The sequence below is a fragment of the Brachionichthys hirsutus genome, unplaced genomic scaffold (assembly GCF_040956055.1).
Source record: "Brachionichthys hirsutus isolate HB-005 unplaced genomic scaffold, CSIRO-AGI_Bhir_v1 contig_196, whole genome shotgun sequence".
Lineage (NCBI taxonomy): Eukaryota > Metazoa > Chordata > Actinopteri > Lophiiformes > Brachionichthyidae > Brachionichthys > Brachionichthys hirsutus.
Window position 1 is genome coordinate 297,243 of NW_027180355.1, and position 22,404 is coordinate 319,646.

The window sequence follows — 22,404 nt, forward strand, 5'->3', positions numbered from 1 at the left end:
GATTACACAAATGCGTACCAATTTTAGTACAAGGAAGACACATTCCACAAGGGGTCAGCATGGTGCTATGACCGACTACTTCATCATTACATACCATGTTGCAATGTTGTATATACTGTATATATATTTTCAAGTATCATTAAAAAATGCATACGTGTGTGTGCGCGTGCGTGCGCGTGCGTGCCAGTAATTAATTTAAAAGCTTTGAAACTTACTACATTTGTTTTGAACTCTTCATTCAGCCTCCTAAATGGTTTGTCAAACAGGTGAAAAAAGGTAAATAAACCAAGAAAAGGAGAGAAAATGATAAATGAAAAGCAGATGAGAGTTGTGCCCGTGTGGACAGAAATACACGAGACCTGTTGCTGTCGCTGGGCGGGCCCAATGCTACGCAATGTGGGGGGGTTTGAATTAAAGGGGAGGAATAAACCAAAGGGAGTTCCCTCAGCTCAACGTGATATGAGATCTGGCCATTCTCCAGCCGCCCCCGCTTCCATTGAAGAAGAGCAGGGTTTCGGAGCAGCGCAGATCAGATACCCACACCCCCCCCCCCCCCGCCGCCCCCCTCCCCCTGCTGGCGGATCAGTCTACTACGGTACATGCACATTATTTCTCTCGTGTGCGCGCGCGTGTGTGTTTACAAGTGTTGGGACGAGCGAGCGCCACGGACGAGGGAAGAAGGAAGGATAAAGCCCAGGAAGGAGGGATGGTGGACAATTCAGGCAGCAGCAAGGCGCAAATGGTGAGTCCGCGGCGGCCCTGTTGGTTCGTCTGACCCGGAACGAGCCGAAGTCCTGCCGAGGCTGGCCGGAGCGCAGCGAGCGGCGTTAGCGAGCTGAGCGTCAGCAAAAGGGAGACGGACACTTTGCGAGCTAATTGTCATTTTATCTGTGTTTTTAAAGTTACGTTAGAAATATGTTTTTTTTTATTTTTTTTTAAAATATATTTACTGTTATAAAAATCCGTGTCATTATAGGGGCGTTTGGACGTGTGTGTACGGAAGCCGTGACATTCAACCCAATCGCGTTATCCGTGATGATGTGGCAGCGAGCCAGATGCAGTTCACGTTTTCTTTTTTTTACATTCTCGGCAGGTTATTATTATAATATATTTTTTTCCCAGTGAGATGACTTCGGGCATTTCATTTGTAACGCTGGACTTACAGATGATGAATGAAGTATTCTGATTCCAGCTGGAGGCTATTTGATCACTTTACGTCCTGCTTAACTCATTTGAACACCATTTTACTATCCTGCTCCTTGTTTTGATTTAAATGTTTAGACATGTTTCTGGATTTTGTTCTGATAAATAAACGTTTGTTACAAGTCCATCAGAAACTCAGCAATGCTGAAAGAGTCCGAGTATCCCCCCCATCTGGAATTACCGATCATTTTTGTATTTGTCTGTTGTAGTTCTTGTTTTTCTGTACGTGTCAGATGTAATATCTGCATTATCTGACTAAACCATAATATTCGATACATGTTTCTACGCGTGTTTTACAGTATTTGTGGTTGCTTCTGTCATTTCTGGCCAAGGTTACTTTTTAATGGACCTAGATTTATGTGTGTATTTTTACTTCTATAAATGTTTAGAGGTTCCATGTTTAGCCCCCCCCCCCCTTCAAACATTGACCAAAGGGAGTGGTTACAAATTAACACGCTTTACTACTTTGTGAATCTGATGAAAAGTGTGGGGCTGGATTATCCGTGTCGTATTTGTGAGACTATGTCAAAATCCCTCTAGTTTCCACATAAAATGTTTTATTGTATTATTTTTTGGCGGTGTGGGGTGGGGGGTGGGGGGGGGGGGGGTGCCTCACACGCGTCTCTTTTCCTCCTGTATAATAGGATTAAGGCGTATTTAGATTTCACTATATGGTAGGTCAACCATGACTCCCTCCTTTCCTCCCACAGCCCAGCATGTCTCAGGAGCCTGGCGTGGCCTTTCCACAGAGTTCTTCCACAGGGGGGATGAAGCTGGAGGCAGTAATGGAGCAGCTCCAACGCCAGCAGCAGGCCCGACTGGAAATGGAGCGCAAAGAGAGGAAGCTGCGAGAAGCCCATATAATGTATGCTCAGCAGGTTGCAGCCCAGCAAGCCATCCTGGCAGCCGCCAGGGCTTCTGGGGCCCCTTTCTTGGGCAAAGGCCTGGCTGGAGGGGTCCCTGGTAGCGGTTTGCCTCCCCGGGTGTCCAACCAGAGCAGCGTGGACTCAGAAAGAGAGGATGATGAGGACCGAGGTCGGGACTCTGGGGACGACGATGACGACAATGGGATGATGGAAGGGGATGAGGGAAGTGATGAGGATGAGGGGAGCGCCACTGGTCTGGAGTTCCTCCGCAAACAGACCCTCGCTTTGCAGCAGAGCGCCTCCCGCGTCCCAGCGCGTCCGTTTGGCAGTTACTCTGCGTCGGCCCCCCAGAGGACAGCATCCCCACCTATCAAAGTGAAACAGGAGCCCGACGAGGGTCTGTCCCCTGCGGGACCTCATTCGGCGACCTCTCCGAATGGACAAGCCGACTGGGGCTTTGATGATCACTTCAGACAGGTTAGTGTCCCATCGAGGTGTCTTCCAACATGGTCTTTCCCTCATACATCACCTCTGTTTTGATCTTTTTCCAGTATCATCTACCAAATGCACCCCTCGTACCGTGTGCACGTCCTGTCGCGCGCGTACTTCAGGCGTTACTCTCTTCAGAATGACTTCGTATCTGAATACTTTCATCTTCCAATCCTAATCTGTTTCAAATTCAAAACATTTCTTGCATTTGGAGGGGTTGCGTTGTCGAAACGTGACGGCACACAGAGGGGAGCCCCGTCTAACCCCTTTCTCATTGGTTGATTTCCCGGCGCAGCCCCCTGCTGTGGCACAAACTGCTTCAGCGGTGTCTTTTGCGAGACACTTTAAATCACCAAGGATGCTTGAATGCCGATAGACTTTTGCGGCTGAAAATCCTCGTAAGTGTCTCCTGGCCGAGGGCCAGCCTGGGGCGTGACGTGTTCACGCTCACTCGGTCTCTCTCACATTCTGTGTGTGTGTCTCTCATTCGCCGTCCCTCTTGGCACTTTTCTCTGCCTCGTGTTTGGCTCTGATCCAGGTAGCGCAGTCAGAACTGCTACTTTGAGCTGTGGGTGGGCGGCAGGGTCAGCACAAGGTTTTCGGGTCGGCGAGAGGGTTGGATGTTGTACACAGTAGCAACCCATTACGCTCCCGTCTAGAAGCTTCGGCTGCGTGCCAAGGGTCCTTTCCCTTGAACGTAAATATTGTCACAGCACAGTGTTACAGAACGCGGGAATGCCAGCTACGAGCCAAGCCGAAACTACATGTGGTTTAGCGTCATAGCATGGGACATGGTAAAGAACGTAGCAGCCTGTGCGTGATATATAAAGCGTTGGTTACACAAGAGTGGGGCAGTGTCAAAGGACCAATCTGATCTTGATCAGGGGGCCGAGCGTCCTCGACGAGCATGTGTCTGGATTTTATTACCGTCTATTTAAAGGCAAATGTCTTTGAATGGTGCTTCTCTTAACCACATGTCCAAATTTAGGGAGCGCAGGAGTATAGAGGAGGGAGGAGGAGCAGCTATATTTTGTTATTAGAACCATATATCTGCTGCCCATGCAGGGATTTGTTGGAAATTATTTGAAAACAAATCGCGATTGAATTTAATATTGTGAGTCGCTGCATTTTATGTGCTGCTTATTGGTTCTAGCGTTAACAGAGATTACAGTTGTGTTATTCTACGGGGTTTCTCAGTGCTGTGTGAATACTGTCAGAACATAAGACCACTGCAGCTAACCAGCGCTATCCCTGTGGCCCAGTGTCTTTTATTAGGACCGGAGGATGGGCCTGGGGGTTGGGCTAGGCATTATGGAACGAGAATTGGTCTGGCCTTTTTTTGTTTCCTCTCTTTTATCTTTCCTGTCATTATGTCAGCTCTGCAGTATTTAATGATGGCTCATCTCTTCAGGCAGTTTCAGGTTGCACTGCTGTAGGGGGGAGGGGGACAGTGGAGGCTTTTTTTTATGTCATTGTCTTTGGTGTGGGGGGGGGGGGGGCAGTGACAAGCCTGTCAGATGCCACAAATACCGACCTCTACAATAATGTTAGGAGGACATTTATTAGGTCCAAAAAGCATGGATGATTGTATGTAGGTAGCAAACAGAGAGAAAACCATTCACATGAATATTCATGTCATATTGGGTGGAGGATTTTATCCACCGTCATGCTTTAGAGCTATCTCAGATCATATTTAATGAGAATCCATCTTATACAGCTGGCAGAGTCACGAACATAATCGAATTATAATTTGTCAACATTTGAAGCAACTAATAACAATAGGAACAAATGTAAAGCATGAGTAGCATGCTTGAGAATCGGAACATTCACAGCGCATCATCCTTTAGTAATGACGGTACGGCATGTTTATTGTAGGCCAGCAGTTTGATAAGGCCGTCTTTATGACTTTAAATGTGTCGGATCTGTGACGGTCTAAACGGATCAAATGTGGCTGGATGGACTTGGGTGCCGATGGTGATCGTGTGCGGTGACCTCAGCCCCGTCCTAAACGGCAGAGCAAATAATTGTCAAACAAGGGGATGGACAAAGCCTGTCCCGGAGAGAGGGCTGGGCCAGTCGGACATTACACTCTGCCCCCGTCTGTGGAGGAACAGACACTACATGACCCCTGAACCCCCCCCCCACACACACACACACCTCTATCCTCATACCCATAGATCCCTTCACTCATTACTATATTCTATATGTGATTAGAATATTCTAATCGTGCTGCTGAACACAGTTCCCGTTTGTCAGACTGCATTGTGGTGACTTTGCTGCCGTTGGATTGGCTGGATGTGACTAACATGCTGCGAGGTATTCGACAGGTGGTGGGAGAGCGGTGGCCGTCATTCCACAGATTTACAGGTCATACATCCAGTTCACCGGCTGTTTGTTCCAGGCAGCTCCACCTTTTGACAAACGAGACAAAGTGGAAGCTGTGAACAGAGCATTTGCATTGCTGTAATCACAGAGGGAAAGGGATGACGAGCCCACTTTGCATAGAGATCCTGCCTTACGACCATTAGAAAATCTTTTCGTTATGCTGGCTTTGCTTTTTCTTTTTTTTTTTTTTACACTTAACCAAACAAGAATCAAGCAAGGTGCCCTGAAGGAAAAAGCTGTTCAATGTGTCTCGTCTCACCGTCTCTTTTAATCCGGTGCATGATCAGCTCTATCGTTGCTTTACCTGCTGGCTCAGTGGCAGAGCAACAGTGTTTTTGTATTGTTTACTTAGAACGTTGAGAAAGAATAACACTGCTAAAGGCGCTATGGTTACAAGACATGGGGATAGACGAGTACCTACTAAATCACTTCAGAGCTGAATAGGATGTTGTAGGAGTGCTCCAGCCATGGCAATAGTCATGACGTTCACAGATTGATGGTCACATTTTAATCATATCACGGTGTAAGACGTGCTCTTGTGCAATGAGACAGGATTCATTAAAACACATAATAAGGATACTTAACTGATAATTACCAAGGAGGTTATGCTTTTGATGGCCTTAGTTTGTTTCCTGCTTGGCAGCATTATGGATCTCGATGAAAAAATATCTGAAGGTGGGTCTTGGTCTAACTTAGATCCCATTCAATTTTGACAGCGATCCAGATACCCGTCTGGATACAAACAAATGACACATATTCCGATTTTGCCATTTACTTTTTAGTTGAGGCTTTTTCAAGAAAATTATGTCTTGTAAGATATGCATTCAATTCACTCACCAAAAATCACAGTCACAAAGGGGTCCGATATGCACCGTCATGCAAACTGTCTTCTGGATCTGATCCAGAATGAAGTCGGGGAAAAAATATTACATTTTAACATTGAAAATCCCATTTTTGGATTAAAAAAATCAGTCAAAAATACACAAACTCTGATTCCCTTTTACGTTTCATGGTTGCTGTATAAAAGGAACCAAGAACAATTTAGAACCTTTTGATGATGACCCAGATCACCATGTGGACGGTGTAAATCCAATTATAAGGGGAACGAGCTGCTTGGCGGAGGTTTGCGCTCTCCGAGTGCCTTCCTTGTTAGTCTTAGTCATGTGGGTCGGATAAGTCGCTATGTTTTATATCTGCAAACTTTCAGATGATTACGAGTAAATCATCGCTGAAGGGCTGCTCTTATATGCCTTTGCAGAACAGAAGAAAACAGAAGTACTTCACAACTTGCATGAGGGATACATTTGACATATAAAAGATGGTCCACAAGGGTAACAAGAACAGAGTAACTGGACATGTGTTGCTACGGAAACCCAGCCGCTCATTCCTTTTCTTACTGCTCAAGTAGTGAGGCTTGACTGTTGAGCCAGCGCTGTTGCATAATTTAGCTGTCGCCCCAGAAACATATCAGCCAGGAAGTGGGAAGCTGTGCGACTACAGTGCGGAGATCAATAAGGACTGTGTGCGAGCTTTTAGAGGCTTTAGAGAATGTTTGGCCTCATTTATGGTTCATTCATGATAAATGAGGAGGACGTTGTATTTAGCAGATGGGCTCATGTTTTCGTTTTGAGAATGGAATAACTTCTACCATGGGACATTAGCCCGCTGCTGCAGCAGTGATTGAAAGAATTATACTTTCTGTTTTTCAGTATTGTTTAGTTGCGATGATGATGATGATGATCGCCTATGCAACCGCTTTCTGCCTTGTGAATCTTAATGTTGATATCGCGCATGTCATAATGGTCAGTGGGTTTCAGATGGTGTACTTAGTTCATTGCGTTCACTGAACTTCCTGTTGCACTGATGTAATAAGGTTGGACTTACTGTCTGACCCCTGCTTGTACAAACCGCCAGCAAATGGAGGTCATTCAGATGAGATCCATTAAAGCATCTCAAAATAATCAGCATGACTTCGATGTGTGGGACTTGTGTCGTCTCTGTCATGGTCAAACTACCGGTAATGAGAACGCAGGGAATTGAAACCTGTAAGCCTCATTCTTCATCAGTGCAGCTTGTATAGTTTACTGCAGTGAACATGTGTGTCAAGGACTCTGTAACTGTAATCTAAAGGTGTTGGAACTCGACTCAACACAGTGGCTGAGCTGCCATGACTTTGTCTATTCGTTCCTTCAGTCATGGATTTGTTCAGCCAGAAAGTGGAGTCTTCTTTCACTGTTTACCGAGAACAAACACAATCAGAATTTGCATTTCATTGTTTATGTTTAAGTGAATTTATGTTCGAGCCTCAAGCACTCAAATATAATATTAAAAATGTTTTAAGAGATATACAGGTACATTTAGAATTTAATGACAAATGATAGCAAAGTGATTTTCTATGGCATGTATTTCTGTTAAGTGTTGCATCTGCATATCGTCTGACTGCTTGTGTTGAAAGACTGAGGTTTGGCCTTTAGCTTTAGATTGCCTTTTTTAATGGCATTTTTCTGATGGATGCTACTCTGAGCATAAAGTAGCCTGGCCTTTATGGCCGTGGCTGAAATTGTGTCAGCATGGAAACTAAGGGTCTGCACAATTAGTGTTATGTAGCCGGTTCTTACATTTTGTTTTTAGTTTCCAGTGGAAGCATGTAATTACTTGGAACATATAATTTAATTAAAAGATTCCATTATTTATAAAAAGGGCCACATATTGAGAGTCCTAGAGAGGCTGTACACTTTTGTTCTTGAAACCTTGAAATTCAGTTTCGCAGTATTGATCCAAATGGTCAAATATATCCTCCTGAGACCCAGCCAGCTAGCATGTCCTCTGTAGTGGACATTTGTCCATTACAGAGGACGCATGCCAGCGGGCTGGGTCTCAGGAGGATATGAGCTTTAGGACAACCGCATGACGATGTATTCACTTCGGGCCAAAAAAAACCAAAACGTGTTTTTTGCCTCTTATTGCAAATAAACTGGTGACATGTTGGCAGCCAGACAAACATTAATGTGAGTACATTTTCAGCTTCCTGTATGACAGTGATTAGCAGTATTTTCCAGATGTTGTATGGCGTGGGCTTAAATGCTGACCGAAACGTCTTTAACTGAGGTTTTACCCATTTTCTGTGATTTTTGATACATTTGTATGGATGGCAAACATCCGTTAAACGGCTTCTAATAGTCAGAAGAAGAATTATTCACATTTCAATGTGAGATTCAGATTTAACTGAAAAGTTGTGCTGTGGATAAGGTGTAATCACGCAGGCGTAGACCAAGGTTCCTTTTGTGCTGACCTGCTCTTAACAGCCAAGTGTGGATGTTTCCCCTCCTAGAAATAGAGGTATTGAATTTAGTAAGCAGATGAAGGGGGGGGGGGGCAGGAGGGCTGCTGGGGAAGGGGTTAGAAGGCTGACTCAACACACCATACTGCCCCACCCAGAGGAAACATTCCAGACAGAATTAAAGAGTTAACTCTTCAAACAGTGAACATTCCCACCAGGGGCTCCCAACAAGAGGGCTTTGATGGCGGGCGGGTGGGTGGGTGGGTGCATGTCCACGTTGCAGTCAGGTCTCTGATTGGTGATCTTTCAATTCATTTCACTCAGTGTCATGAGGGCTGTAAAAGAAATGCTAAAGGGACTGGACAGGGGGGTCAGGATGGGGAGGACCTCTGGAGCAGGAAGAAACATCCCAAAGGGCACGACAAATGGCCAACAGGAGGACACTCCTCTTGGCCGGTCCATTCCCGTCACTAGAACTGCGGCATGGCCACGTCCAACGCTACACTAACTGGAAGAGTCCATTCTGCCATAACAATTAGCTTTTGTGATCCATATGTTTGAGTGTTTTTCAGTCTCCAGTAGTTCAGACACTGCTTCAAATGTTGTAAGGGGGGAGTGGGGGGGGACACACACACACACACACACACGAAGCATAAGGGAGGACAATATGTTGTGCTTCTCTGAGTGGTTGCTTCCTTTTGATTTGCCTCTTACACCATTAAGGCCTTTTGCCTTTAGTATTCGTGGCGTCGACCTTTCAACTGAACTGATCGCTGCATCAACATCGTGACTTCTTGGGTGACCCTCTCATAGACGATATCACTGAGGGGGGAAGCACTGTTTGTCTGTGTACGATTGAAGTCAGAAGCTAAAATTCTCACATTTAAATGCAAATGGTGCGTGTCCATTAGAGTTGTCGCACCTTTCTTCCCCCCCAAATTGACCCTGGAGGATTGACTTCCTTGCTTCTAATGGAAACTGAGCTACTGATGCCTGCTGTAATTCGATCAGTGAAGCCACAAGCCCCCTCCTTACACCCTTCCTGGTTCTATTCGTCCTTTACAACCACTCCGTCTCAGCATATCTCAACACCTGCTTTTTAATGAAGGCAGAAAGAGGAATAGCCAAATGAAACAAAGACATGAAACAAAGACGCATCTGACAGCTACAGAAATGGATAAAAGGACATAGGACACTATTTAGCAAAGTCTCCTTGAGTTTTATATAGGCGGACTTCATTGAGTATAGTGATATATGCAGTACACTCGTACATAGACTGCTGTTTACACTTTACATTGCAGTGACCCTTAGCACAGTATGAGAGGTCCTCTTTGTCCTTGTAGTATTTTTAGGTATTTACTTTTTTGATGGCTAAAAAAGTATTAATTTTTGATATACTCATTCCATATAAAGTGTCGACAATAGCAACTATTGATTTGGTTTGTGTTGTTGTAACTTCCTTTTTATAGGACTGCTGATGATTGATCATATTTCTTTTGTGAGCTCGATTGTATTTTCCTGTCATTTATGAAGTTTAAGTAAACTTAAATCAGGGGAATCAAAAATCATCTGTCCATCCTTTCTCAGTTGATAGTGTAATGAGAGACAGACAAAGAGCAGATTTATCAATGTTATATTCTGTTATTACGTGGGTATTGTTGTTGACACAGGTTGACACTAGTCCCTCCAAACTTAGGTCCATGCAAAATGGCAAGCCCAAACTAAACTAACAATATGTGCAGGGCCACATTCTCTTCCCGATGACCTTTGCATTTAGTCTGACTGTGATATATATATAATATATATATATATATATATATATATAAACTACAAGCGTTTGTAGGCTCCCGACATTCAGGGCTGAAACAGTGGTTATCCAGAGGGCCTCGAGGACGGACCCAAAGCTTTAGCACTGTTCTCACTGCTGAGGTGAACTGAAATGAGATGCAGGCGGTTTTCTGTCATCACACGCGTCTATTGTGTTCCAGCTTAACTAATGTTGTATTACAGAGAAAAACACTCAGCATTTTGAAAATAAAGTGATTCATTTGTTATGAAATACAACAAAATGAAATAATTTATTCCTCCCCTGCCTCAAAATCAACAACATAAATCATCTGCCAGTGGGTACAAAGTTATCATGGTGAATGCAACAATGGGATTTTCACCTCAGGCCTTTGCACCTTGTAGAGAAGGCCAGGCATTTCGGGGGTATGGAGTGAAAGTTGAATGTTGTTAGCGGTTTTCTTGGCTGTCTCCTGTGATTGCTTTGGCTGAGCTCCAAGTTAGTGTCAACCTGCCGGCGGGAGCTAACTGGGCCACTGTGTCAAGGTCCTAGAGTAAACTCGTAAGCTAAGCTGACGGGGACCTTCCACGAAGCTCAGCAGAGGAGAATGGGACAGAAAAAAAATTGTTCCTGGAGGCTTTCCCTGCTAGTCAGCCTGTCTTTCAGTTTGCAGAGTCATTGTGCAGCCTGCCAAAATTTCATGTAGTTTCTAGTACCATGTGGCCAAGTTGTGCGTCTGCCAAGTTTTCAGATACAAGCTGTGTGTAATCATGTGTGTAAGAGGGTGTTGCCAACAGAGGAGGAAGGAAAGGGTAAAAAAAAAAAAAAAAAAAAAACTTTTGGCTGCAGCCCAGGTACCATCACGTAACGGTAAGAGCACTGTGTTCACAGCTCAGCTCCCAACAGTTAAATTCTGCAGGACTGGATGTCCTCCAAAGTTGCTCACCGTCATCATAAGAAACAAACTGTAAGCTTATGTCAGAAGCATGACAGAGGAATCCTGAACCTTGTGCTGTTGTGTATGCTGTTAGAATTTCCCCACTAGGCAAAGTTAAAGTAACTTCAATCTGAACCTTGAAGTCCTATTTCTATTACGGCATACTGGACATTCAAGTCCTCTAGAAGCAAAAGCGTTGTTTTTTTCTTTAATACATAAATGTTCTTCGTATTAGAAGATGAATGTAAAGTAGTCATTTTTAAAGACTTGTCATAATGTGATAATTTGAGGGATGGAAATATAAACAATCTGGCTAGATACAGCAAGTCAATGTACATTTATAAATGTAAAATCTAAAACTTTGGACTGCACTCCATTTGATTATATCTATTTTTTTGTCTTCACCTTTTGTCGAGAAAGGCTTGTGTTAAAACATGAAATGTTGGGAAAAAGCGCACTTTAGGTGGTAACCTGTAGCTGATCTGGTTAATAGACAATCACACTGAATAGCACTATGGACCATGTCAACTGCAGTCAATAATTTCAGAAGCCATGTTAGTAAATGATTAAAGATCGGCACAGAAAATGGAATTATTAACAGACACTACCAAGAATGTAGGTTATTATAAGAACGATATGTTGGAGGTTGAAGAGTTTATATTGCATCACGCTCCTCAGTGTGGTGCAGGCTGGAGAGCATGTGTTTCTGATTGTATTCTATTTGACAGAACATGATCTTGCCATCTAAATGTTATAAGGGTAATAAATATACTCTCTGTCGTAAATGTACATTTTGTGTATCAAATCACCAGGCTCTTCTCTGACGATCTCCATATTAATGTGGAACACGGTTCAATAATGTTTGTTGCAGATTTGGGATGCCCCCACCCCCCAGCGGAGCCGGCCTTGATTAGCTCACCATCTGGTCAAACAGAGACATCTCAGGTTTTCCTGCCCTAAATAAATGTGATTAGAAAATCCGAGGAAGCGCCAATGCAGGGACTTTGTCTGGTCAGATCAATTGTTTAAAAAAGCACAGAAGCAGTATTTATTTCAGGATTGATAGCACAACATTGGAACAAAATCCAATGTGTTTGGAGACAATTAACATTAAGTAATGCATATCCACTTTCCACGAGTGGGTATACATGAAAATGTCGGGGCAAATTTAATCAATCAAATAGAGCTGTTTGTGTTTGTGGTCTAACTTTTGACAGCGATCCAGATACCCGTATGGATTTATACAAAAAAAAATATTAAGATACACATCAACTCCGATTCCCTTTTACTTTTCGTGTTTGATGTACAAAGATACCAAGAACAATTTAGAACCTTTTGATGATGATCCAGATAACCATGTGGATGGTGTTAATCTAATTACGATGTGAATGAGCTGCTTGGTGGAGGTTTCTGCTCCGAGTTCTTTTCTAGTTGGTTACTATATGCTTTTGTGGCTATTGTAATACCTTCAGTCCAATCTGTTTGCTCTGGTATCTATATCATATCCCGTGATGCTGCAGTAAACCCATTTTCCATGAGAGAATTCACAGTTTTATTTGATCTGATCACATCTGCCAGACCTGTGGTTTTCCATTGGGAAGTGATTGCATAGTAAAAGGTGAAGGCGCGGCTCTAGATTCTTTGAAATCAAAATTACGGTCTGACATGAGATCAGCCCATTAAATTTTTCCTTCTGACAAAAACATCATTTTTTTATTTTTTTCATCAAATCAACTTAATTGTTGACAGTTGTAAATATTTTATGTCACGTGGACTATCGATAGTTTGTCCAAATTTAAAGTACCTTGATTTTGTGTTTGTATTATCCACCACATCCTTGTATATAACGATTTGTTGTTGCATTGTTCGGTTACAATGTATCATTTTCAAAATAGTCAAGAATTGAGTTCTCGAACAAGCATAAAATTATTTAAATTAGTTAACTCGATATCTGCTGGCTAATTGTGATGGGAGTGAATGAGTAAGGATTGCAGAACTTTGTTCGGATCTTGGGGTCACCCAGGAGAGATGTAGTGGCTCGTCAGCCCCTGGAGATGAGCTCCAGATGCGTGACGGGCTGCACCGTCCCACCGCGGCTCCCTGGAGGGTACTGCTCTGTCAGAGGTGGAATGCCCCGGCACACTTAACACTAGCTGAGAGGAACCAGATACCTCTGTCTCTGAACAGAGAAATCATTCCCCATTGATTAGGCTATACAGAAATGATACGACAGATTTAGAGCGATAGTCATAACACAAACTTCTCTGATGGAGGAAAACATAACGGGACGCGCTTCTAGCCCCCCCCCCCCCCCCCCTTAACCTCTGTAGAATGAAACCACACAAAGAAGGCATTTACCCATCTGACTGCAAGCACTGTGACCTACGTGATTTCATATGTAATTAGATGTGATGTGTCCTAATAGTAGTGAAGGCTTTTTGTTGATCATGAATGTATCAGGTTCCCGGTGCTGCCAGTATAATGAGAATGTATATAAAAGCCTATCAGGTCAGTGTGATGTCTACGGCTGCCATTAGCACGGGAGTGAAGTGGATACTTGCTCTCTGAACGATGTGAGATATGCAAGATATTTTGGAGCAAAGCTTTTAACCCAGCAGAAAAGGTGAATAGAACCTTTGACATCGATGCAGCAGTGAAATGGTTTGCTCAAAGCAGCACCGATTACACGGGGCCACAGAATTACAATAAAAATGGTTTTACAGTCTTTGAGCCTCAATTCACTGGAAGGATATAACGTTACGTGTTTGTGAAATAAATGCTTTGCTTGTTAGAGACTTCTTAATGTCTGTCGCTTAATCTATTCAAATCAAATTGCAAGTGAGGGGGGGGGGGGGGGGCTCTGAGGGATAGTGTGCAACTCTGCATAGTTTAGTTTAGTTTAGCTCTCCGGTGTAGTTTATTGGAGCACTACGGGAAAGAATTGACTTGTGAAGTACTCTATGTGGCGGCGCAGATGTGATCCACTAAAATGTTTGCTTTGCCTATGAACGGGTCTTTGAACCAATGAGTGTGAACTTCTGGCCACACCAGCCCATAAACGTTGCATTTGTGTGAGGCATGGAAAGGGGCCAGCTAGTGTGATGGGGGATGGGGCCTCTGCCTGTGGAATGTGGCGTCTTGGTGAAAGCTCAGAGCTGAACAAATGCAGTTTATTTGACAAACCAGACTTGCTGGTCACCAACCTACACGTTTACTCAGGGACTAAATGCGAGCCGCTCCTTCCTTCCTTTCCTGATGGTTTCGCAGTAGATGAGTTGAAGACGTTCACTGATCAAGTTTTTTTTCTTCTGTGTCACTCTGCCTGCCTATTTTTATCCTTTCTTTCTATATGTGACACCCCCCTATCTTTTTTCCTCGGTTTCTTTTTCATCTTTGTAATTGGAGTGATTAATGGAGGGAGGGGTGGTCTAGCCTGAAGCCCTGTTTTTCAGTGGCCTTCTTAGCTCTGCTGACGCCTGGGCAGGTAGCTACACGTTCTGGCCCCTGGACATTTAGCCCCTTGTGTCCCTGCCACTCTGTCTGTTCACCTCCAAAAGCCAAAAAAAATCTTCAAGACAGAAACATGACTGGACACTCTGAGGCAGGCAGGACCGTGGGTCCGTTTTTTTTGTGTGTTTTTTTTTTGCTGCTGGCCTCCTTAATGAGAACAAATCTAACTTACGGCCTCCTTATCTGTTACTCAGTAGGAATTCTACCATATGTTCCAAGTGGCAGTGAGATTTACTTCCTTGTTGTCCTACAAGGAATAACAATTAGTTGGACGCAGCAAAGGGACGCTCGCCATTAGATCTCGTGCAGCATTGTAGGTGGAAGGTAAAGAAAACTATCTGCTCAGGCCTGCCCCCAACACCCCTCACTCATCAACCCCTCCCCACACCAGAAGACTATAAATGATTCCTGGCATCCTGCTGTGGGATCATGGCCTCAATTATTTGATTAGGATTACCGATTGCTGCCCCCCCGCCCCCCCCCACGGTGCTTGTTTTTACATGCATGCTGAGAGGCAGCAGATTCGCTTTCTGTGAAATCACGTGGGAAATGATGCAGATAGACTTCAACTAAAGGAATCATGGCGCGCGATTTCCAGTAGCATTTATCTGCTTTGATCACAGCTTCAGTTATCTTTATTACCGGGTGCACAAAGTGCAGTAAATGCCTACAAACTGCATCTGTCTGGGGTAGCCGCACTATATGTTCAATTACTCTATAAAAATAGGAAGCGCCACCACGAGTGGTTTTAATAGGTTTTTACTCAAATGTAAAAAAGAAGAAATTAAATGACTATGCATTTGTGTTGCCTGTTTTCTGACTGCTTTTCGTTTATCACTATTGTTGGCTGCGATCCAGATTTCTGTTGGGAGGCCTAGATTGTGATTAAATTACTGCTTCTGTGTCTGTTTAAGAGATTTCCTTTGCTGAACTGTTTTGACAGGCAGCAATTTGGCTAAAAAAGATTAGTTCTGGAATGAGATGTTAAGAGTACCTGTGGGATGAGCGGGGCCCTCCTGTTAGTGAGGCCCTGTTACTGGTGTACAGGAATGTTGGTGAATTTCACAAAAGTCACCCTCCCTTTTGTGTCTATTCTGGCGGAGCTTGCAATGAAAGCACGGGCATTTTGTTAGTACTCTTGATTTACTGCCCGGGGTTGCCATAGAGATCTTCCTTGTTTGCATGTATTTTGTTTTAATTGGTGATAATCATGGCTCCTTAATCTTTTTAGTAGAAAGCTGCAATTTGATGACGCTTTCCCATGGAAACCTGCTCTGGTCTAGTCACAATTAAAACGTGTCGCAGGACGTACAGGATGTGGACACCGTGGGAGCGCAGATCCTGCCCTCATCTCAGATTCCCTGGTGTTGTGGTAGATGACAGAGGATGATGAGAATTGACGTGGGCTTTAAGATTGCGCCTGGAGGAGGCTGGGGGGGGGGGGGGGGGGGGGCTTCCCTGTGTTTGCACATCCAGGGCTATTGATTTGAACCTCCTGTTCAATGACTGTGGCCCAGGGGATTTGGATTGCAGTGTGGTGCTGTTGGAGGGTGTGACAGAGAGAGATGTGGCAGTAGCTCAGAGTGGAGAGATGAGTTGGGGGCACGGCTCAGGGATCACAGGGCTCTAATATGGCAGATACAAGTACTTGTCTTCATTACGCTTTGTTTCGTCTGTAGGACCAAACTGGACGACTCGCCACTGTTTTCAGAGCTATTCCACGTTTCAGATCAGATTTATTTTTTCCGATGTTCTTTCCTGCCATCATACCAGTGCAAATCAACAAGCTTGTTGTAGAATGAAAACCACCTCGTTGAAATTGAAATAAAAAGACGTCGTGCAATTGTTGCTGAGATCTTTGAAAATAAAATGTTCTCGCTCCCGTTCTTCTCCTGATGATTGAATCTAACGCAATGAGGAGGACCTTAAATCAGCGCTTGCCTCCTATTCGCAGTGACGGTAAATCACATGATGCTTTTATTATAAATAAGCCTCTTCATCTAATAACAGCTCCAATACCAAATTGGAGAAGTGCTGTCAACATCCTGAGCAATCAATGCCATTCATCCATCCCCCACTCTGCAGCCATTAACCCTTCTTGTTCCGGCATGCCTGGCCTCACTAAAATGGTGGCTGTAGTCCGGATGTCTTTCTATAATGGCTGCGTAGAATATACCTCAAGCCACGTATCAATGAGAGTGTAGATTCTCCAGCGGTGACGGAGTTATATGCAAAGAATGTCAACTTTCAGTAGACGGAATGAAGTCTACTGTAATGTGGGACAATAACATCGCAGTTACACAATTTAATCTTCTTTGAATTATCGACTATCGACTTTTTTGTTTTGCACCTATTTCTTGCTGTTCAGAATCCGCTAATTACCCTCTGCTAGCAACAGCTGACCTGTGGTCATCAGCCTTTTTCTTATCCCAGATTTGCATTGCGCCAATTTGTCACATATAAGCGTAATGTGATTAGGCCACCCATTGCCGGGCCAGTAAACCAGCTAGCAGCATGAGAGAGACTTCCGCTTACAGACGAAAATGGGTTCCTCGTGTGGTGACGCTTCCAGGGTGTACCCCGCCTCTCAGCCGCAGTCAGCTGGGATTAGCTAAATAAAAAATAAAGCAGCCAAGAAAATGAATGACTTTAAATAATCATTTTAAATATGCTACCTGAGGCCTGGCTCTAAGACTGGAGGGAAACTTCAGACATCTATACTGTGGTAACAAAGATGATTAACGTACACACAATCCCAGAAGCACATGATTTAAACGATGCATAATCGTATCAGACCTTCTGTCCTGAATTCTTTTTTTTTTTTTTTTTTAAAGACGTCCTTTCTAGGTGGAGTGCTGGTCGTGACGTTAACATTCCTCAGCTGACCAAGGGCCCGATTCAAGAGCCGACACGTCTTCATGTTCCAATTACTGTTTTTTTTAGCCAGCTCTATGAATAGACGTGTTTTCTCAGTGACTTGAACTAATTTGTGTTATGACTAGCAGAATGTACATAACATAGTCGGTGTGACTTTACAATCATGGGGTCGGTAATAAGGCCAAAATGTGTGATTTTGTGTCCTTGAATCGCTATGAATCAAGATGAACTGTTCCGTTTTTAGGGTAACCACGTGATCCACCCCCACATTCATCAATGCATTCAATTAGTGTAACATCAGTGATCATTTCATTCATCTGAATTTTTGACAGCAACAAGGATTTAGTCATTTTTGGACATATCAATGTAGAAATATTAGAAGTTCTATCATTAAACCAAGGGGGGGCGTTAACAAGGTGCCAGCGTCCGACATTGACGGGCCAGTGGTCGACCTTTGCTCTTGATCTCAGGGACACCTTGTGCTCACAAAATGCAGGATGTCCCTCGGGGAATGGTGTGTCGGTGTGCAGATTGTTTGTTTGTCAACACGTTTCACGAAAAATCAGTCAGTCACCTGAATCTGGTGAGCTAAGCTTTGATTCCCGTGAGAACAGGCTGTGGAGAAACTATTAATGTTATTAATTGATATTTGGACATTTTAAGTTGTCAGTTTTCAGTTACTTACCCAGTTCTAAACAAAAATCAGCATTTTTCAAGTAAAAATATCCAACAGTTAAATCCAGCTCATTAAATGAAATGATTTCCTGCTTTACTGCTTTAAATGAAGAGTCTGTGGGATTTGACTGATAGAAACAAGCTCATAAATTTCAGTGGGACCAGCCTCTTCTATACTGGTATGTCTCGGGCTTTTATTGGGGAAATAAAAATAGATTTAGTCCCCTGGTGACATGTGAGGAGAATAAAAGGTTGCCATCTTTTTTCAGACCGAGGAGCCTTGTGTCAGGAATATAATAGAATGATATAGGGGACAGGATGTAATTTATAACCCTCAACTATATATTTATTTCAAAATCTAGAGAAATCTTTCTTTTCCGCAACCCAACCAGAAAACAAACTATATTTGGTTAACCAGTGTCCTTCACCTTCCTTTCTCCTTCTTCTTGGTGCTGTGCTTAAATGTAGGTGTTCGAACAAGCAGACTAAGGGCGCAGCTTTATGGCTCTTTGTTTGGTCTCTGTCAGTGATTGCAGTGTCGCCCTCTGGGAACATCACGCACGTATAAAACGGTGCCAAATACAAAGATTTGTGTGCAAGACGAGTATGTGATGTCACGTATGGCTGCAGTCTGGATTATCTTGTGTTATAATCATTTATAATGGTTAAAGGTTAACAGAGCAGGTTACAAAGGTCTGTAAGTCCTGCAAATGTTCTATGCTATATATTTACTGTCGTGATCCTGCTGTAATCTCTATAACATATTGTAGATAACATAAATTGAGAGCATAATGGGTTTCCGATAAGGAAGGGCCGATGCAGCGGCGTGCGCACATCGCACGGCCAGTTTGGTTAGTTTAACTGTTACTTTGCACTCTGGTTCAGTAGCAAACTCCTTTTTGTTGTGCTGTGCATCGACAGAACAGTTGAATATAATCGAATCAACAGTCAACGTTATTACTTTAATGGAAATAATAATCCACAATTACAAATCGCTTCAAAGTGGATTAATCCCTTCTAGATTTATACAGACTGCTACTACACTTTTGTAAAAATAATTATTCGTAAAAAATAATAATCAGCAGATTAACTGTTAATGCAGATAATACTTAGTTCCACTCCTGCTGACAAATATTTGTTTAGGGAGCAGGAATGTTGACAACTGTTACACGTATAGAGGCTCAGGGTGAAAATGACTTGCTCTCAGGGGCCTTGACAACCTTTGCCCTGCCAGCTCTCATTTCGGCCCTTGTAATTGCCACTGACCAATGGGCTCCTGTTTGAAACTAGACCCCGGGCTGCAGCTATTAACGTCCCCCTCTACACGGATCTTGTTTTGATTCCTGATGCTTTTATAGGTTGTGTCTTTAGAAGAAATTCCTTGTCGGCACATACCGTGCGCCCCTTTTTGCCCCTATTTTCCTTTCTCACAATCTTGTGAGGCCATTGCCCCATTTCCACACACTCACAAACATACACACAGCCATGATCAAGTCTTTGCACGTTTGTGTGCGTGAGTGTGCACGTTAGCGCTAGTGACCAGTCCTCCCTCCCCTGGCCCCTCCTGACAACCAGCTACACTCCATGAACTTGGCCACCCGTCACAGCTGCGTTAAGATTGAGGGATGGGGGGCCCTCGCATCCAGCTGGGGCGGAAGACATGGGTGGGGGCAGGGCAGACCCAGATGCAGATGGTTTAGGTCAAATGGAGATGTTTGAGGATGAAGGGGGAGGGGGCACAGGAGCTCAAAGGCACAGTAACTCCAGAGGTTACTCCTCAAACCCCTGGAAAAATGCACTCTCTAAGTATATGTTAGTTTGAATCTGTTTGTATGACACAATATTGGCAGTCGTTTTACCGAGCTTGAGTTAAGCTTGCCTTTTCGTCTGTTTGAAGTTTTTCCATCTATAACCAGTGGGATCTTTGCAGGATAAGAGTACATAAAGACCAAAAAGTAAAGCAAATGCTGGATGTAAGATATTTGCTCCAACATCAGTGATGAAAACGGACATCAGTTATGGCAAAATAACTTGTTGCACGACTTTGTATTTCTTCTGTCATGATTCATGAAGGGGGGGTAGGATTTCATAGGTTCACACTTCATCCTACTCCTTTTGGGCATCCTAAACATGTATACTGTATATGTTTCTGAAAATGTGTTTTTTTATTTTATTTTAGTTCATTTTGAGTTTATGCCTGATGTTTGGTGCTCAAATAAATAAATTACATTAAATTCAGGATAAAATTGTTATTTTGATCCTTTATTGTTATATTATGGTTACCCGGTATATTATGTATTTTATATACTATATAAATATTAGAATTTATAAATTCGTTATTTATTATTATATTAAGGCTAAAATGCAAGAACATAATCTTATTCTGGACAATTGTCTTTTTGGAATGGCTTGTATGGAATGAAATGGAACCCATAGAAGCATGTGTTTTCTCTCTTCTCTCTTGTAGAATGGAAGCACAGGCTGGGCAGATGAAGCTGACAGTAGCAGAGGAAGAGGAGAGGCCTCCAGAGACTTTGCTAAGGTCAGCATGTGGAGACTGTGATTATGGGATGCCTTCATTCTGTTCAGTCATTCAACTAAAAGGGGAATTGTTAATTGTACTATTTACACCAAAACATTAATTCTTGTCAAAGTCAATTGGAAATAGTAAGAATTGTAAAACGACTCAGAGTCGTCGTTCAGAGTACGTTGTTAAGTGAGCGAAATAAATCGCCACAGGCAAAAGAGATTTGTCAACTGTTTCAGTTCTTATCTGATTTATACGTAATAAATACAAAGTATAGATCGTGATAATATTTTAGGCATTATCAGTCAGGTAAGAAAGGAAACAAGCAACTGAGGTTTAAAAAAGGAACTGCACAAAACTGTGCACATAATTTGTCCAGCCAGGGTGTACATTATAAATGATAATTTAACATGCTGAATTGTTCACATGGTAAGAATCATGAGTGCCAGACACAGCAAGAATTATAATTTTGCCTCCATGTCATGGTGAACTGATAAGTGGCTTCAATGTGTCCATAATAAGCTGTTTTCTCTTTCAGTTGTATGAACTGGACAATGACCCCAAAAGGAAGGAGTTTTTGGATGATCTTTTCACCTTCATGCAGAAAAGAGGTAAGATAATTCTCTGGAAGCCCATATTTGTTTTATCCGGAAGGCCACAAGTCAGATCCACTAATAGTGCATCCACTTAACATTTAAAATTCCAGATTGGGTTTTAGACAACATTTTCAGGCTTCATTTCTCGTTGAATAATGCCTCTGCTCTCAATTTTGAACGCACGCACATTGTTTCAAATGTTACAGTTAAGAGTAAAACAATTTGATATATTGGTGAATTTTCCATCCTCTGCTATTTGGGGGAAAGGAAAATACCCCACAACTCCTGATTCACGTCCTGTGAGGAGGGGTTTCTATTTGTGAAGGAGCATCTGGAATTCCACTATGGATTGCCTGGTGCATGCTTGCAGAACAAATGGCTTAAACACACTCTAAGTGCTGCGAGAGCCTACATAACGGTAGCAAATAAATGAGTTGTTTCCTGTGCAGATTTGGTCTTCTAGAATGATTGTCAAGTGTCACTGATGAACTGAAAAAGCATGCTGTAACTCTCACTAGCTAAGAAATCCTTCACTAATTCCTATCCCTGGAGTAACGTCCTTAAGAGGGCAGCAGCTGAGGTCTGTGTCCGAGCCAAGAGGATCTAGCAGTGACCCATGTTGGACTGCAGCCAGGCAGGCTCATCTGGCCATGTGCTCCTTTTCCTACAGGACTGCCCTGACAAGGCAGTTAATGCAATTAAACTTTTATGAGACAAAACTTGTGGCAAGCAGGTGATGTGGCTCGAGCAAAACCACCCAGAGCGAATCACAACGTAATTACAGTGCTGCTTACTTCTCACTATGTTTTGGCATGCTGTGTTGAGTGATGATGGGGTGTGTGTGTGTGTGTGTGTGTGTGCGTGTGTGTGTTTGTGTCTGTGTCCAGTTCAAAATTATTATGTTTTGTCACAGGCAATGATGGGTGATGTGATATGTGTGTGTGACTGTGTATATGATGCTTAGTTTGTTTTGTCAGACTGGGATGGATGGTGGTGCGTGCGTACGTGTAGAGGGGGGGGGGGGGGATCGCCATGCGTGTGTGTGTATGTTCATGTTCACATGTTGATGAAGTCGCATTCACCAGCGCAGCACCTTCTGAGTGTCTGGTCTGGTTTGAGCATCCGTAGGTCTTGTTTGGAGGGTGATGAATTAAGTCGGGTCGGAGAGAGGGAGGGTTTGGGATCTGTCAGGGGTCCTGTTAGCATTTCTGTCCGGTGGCAGACAATGGGAGTGTTTGGCTGACCCTTTACTCTCACTGGTCAGACGGAGAAA

The 22,404-nt window shown here is 43.3% G+C and overlaps 1 protein-coding gene across 1 annotated transcript in view; it reads left to right on the plus strand.

Annotated features, from left to right (window-relative positions):
• Positions 1-706: 706 nt before the first annotated feature.
• Positions 707-22,404, plus strand: part of LOC137913975 (AT-rich interactive domain-containing protein 3B-like) — a 38,935-nt gene continuing 17,237 nt past the window's right edge. The window contains exons 1-4 of the mRNA XM_068757594.1: positions 707-742; positions 1,914-2,546; positions 20,476-20,550; positions 21,074-21,146. Of these exons, the coding sequence (XP_068613695.1) occupies positions 707-742; positions 1,914-2,546; positions 20,476-20,550; positions 21,074-21,146 (817 nt within the window). The remainder of the gene's footprint in view (positions 743-1,913; positions 2,547-20,475; positions 20,551-21,073; positions 21,147-22,404) is intronic.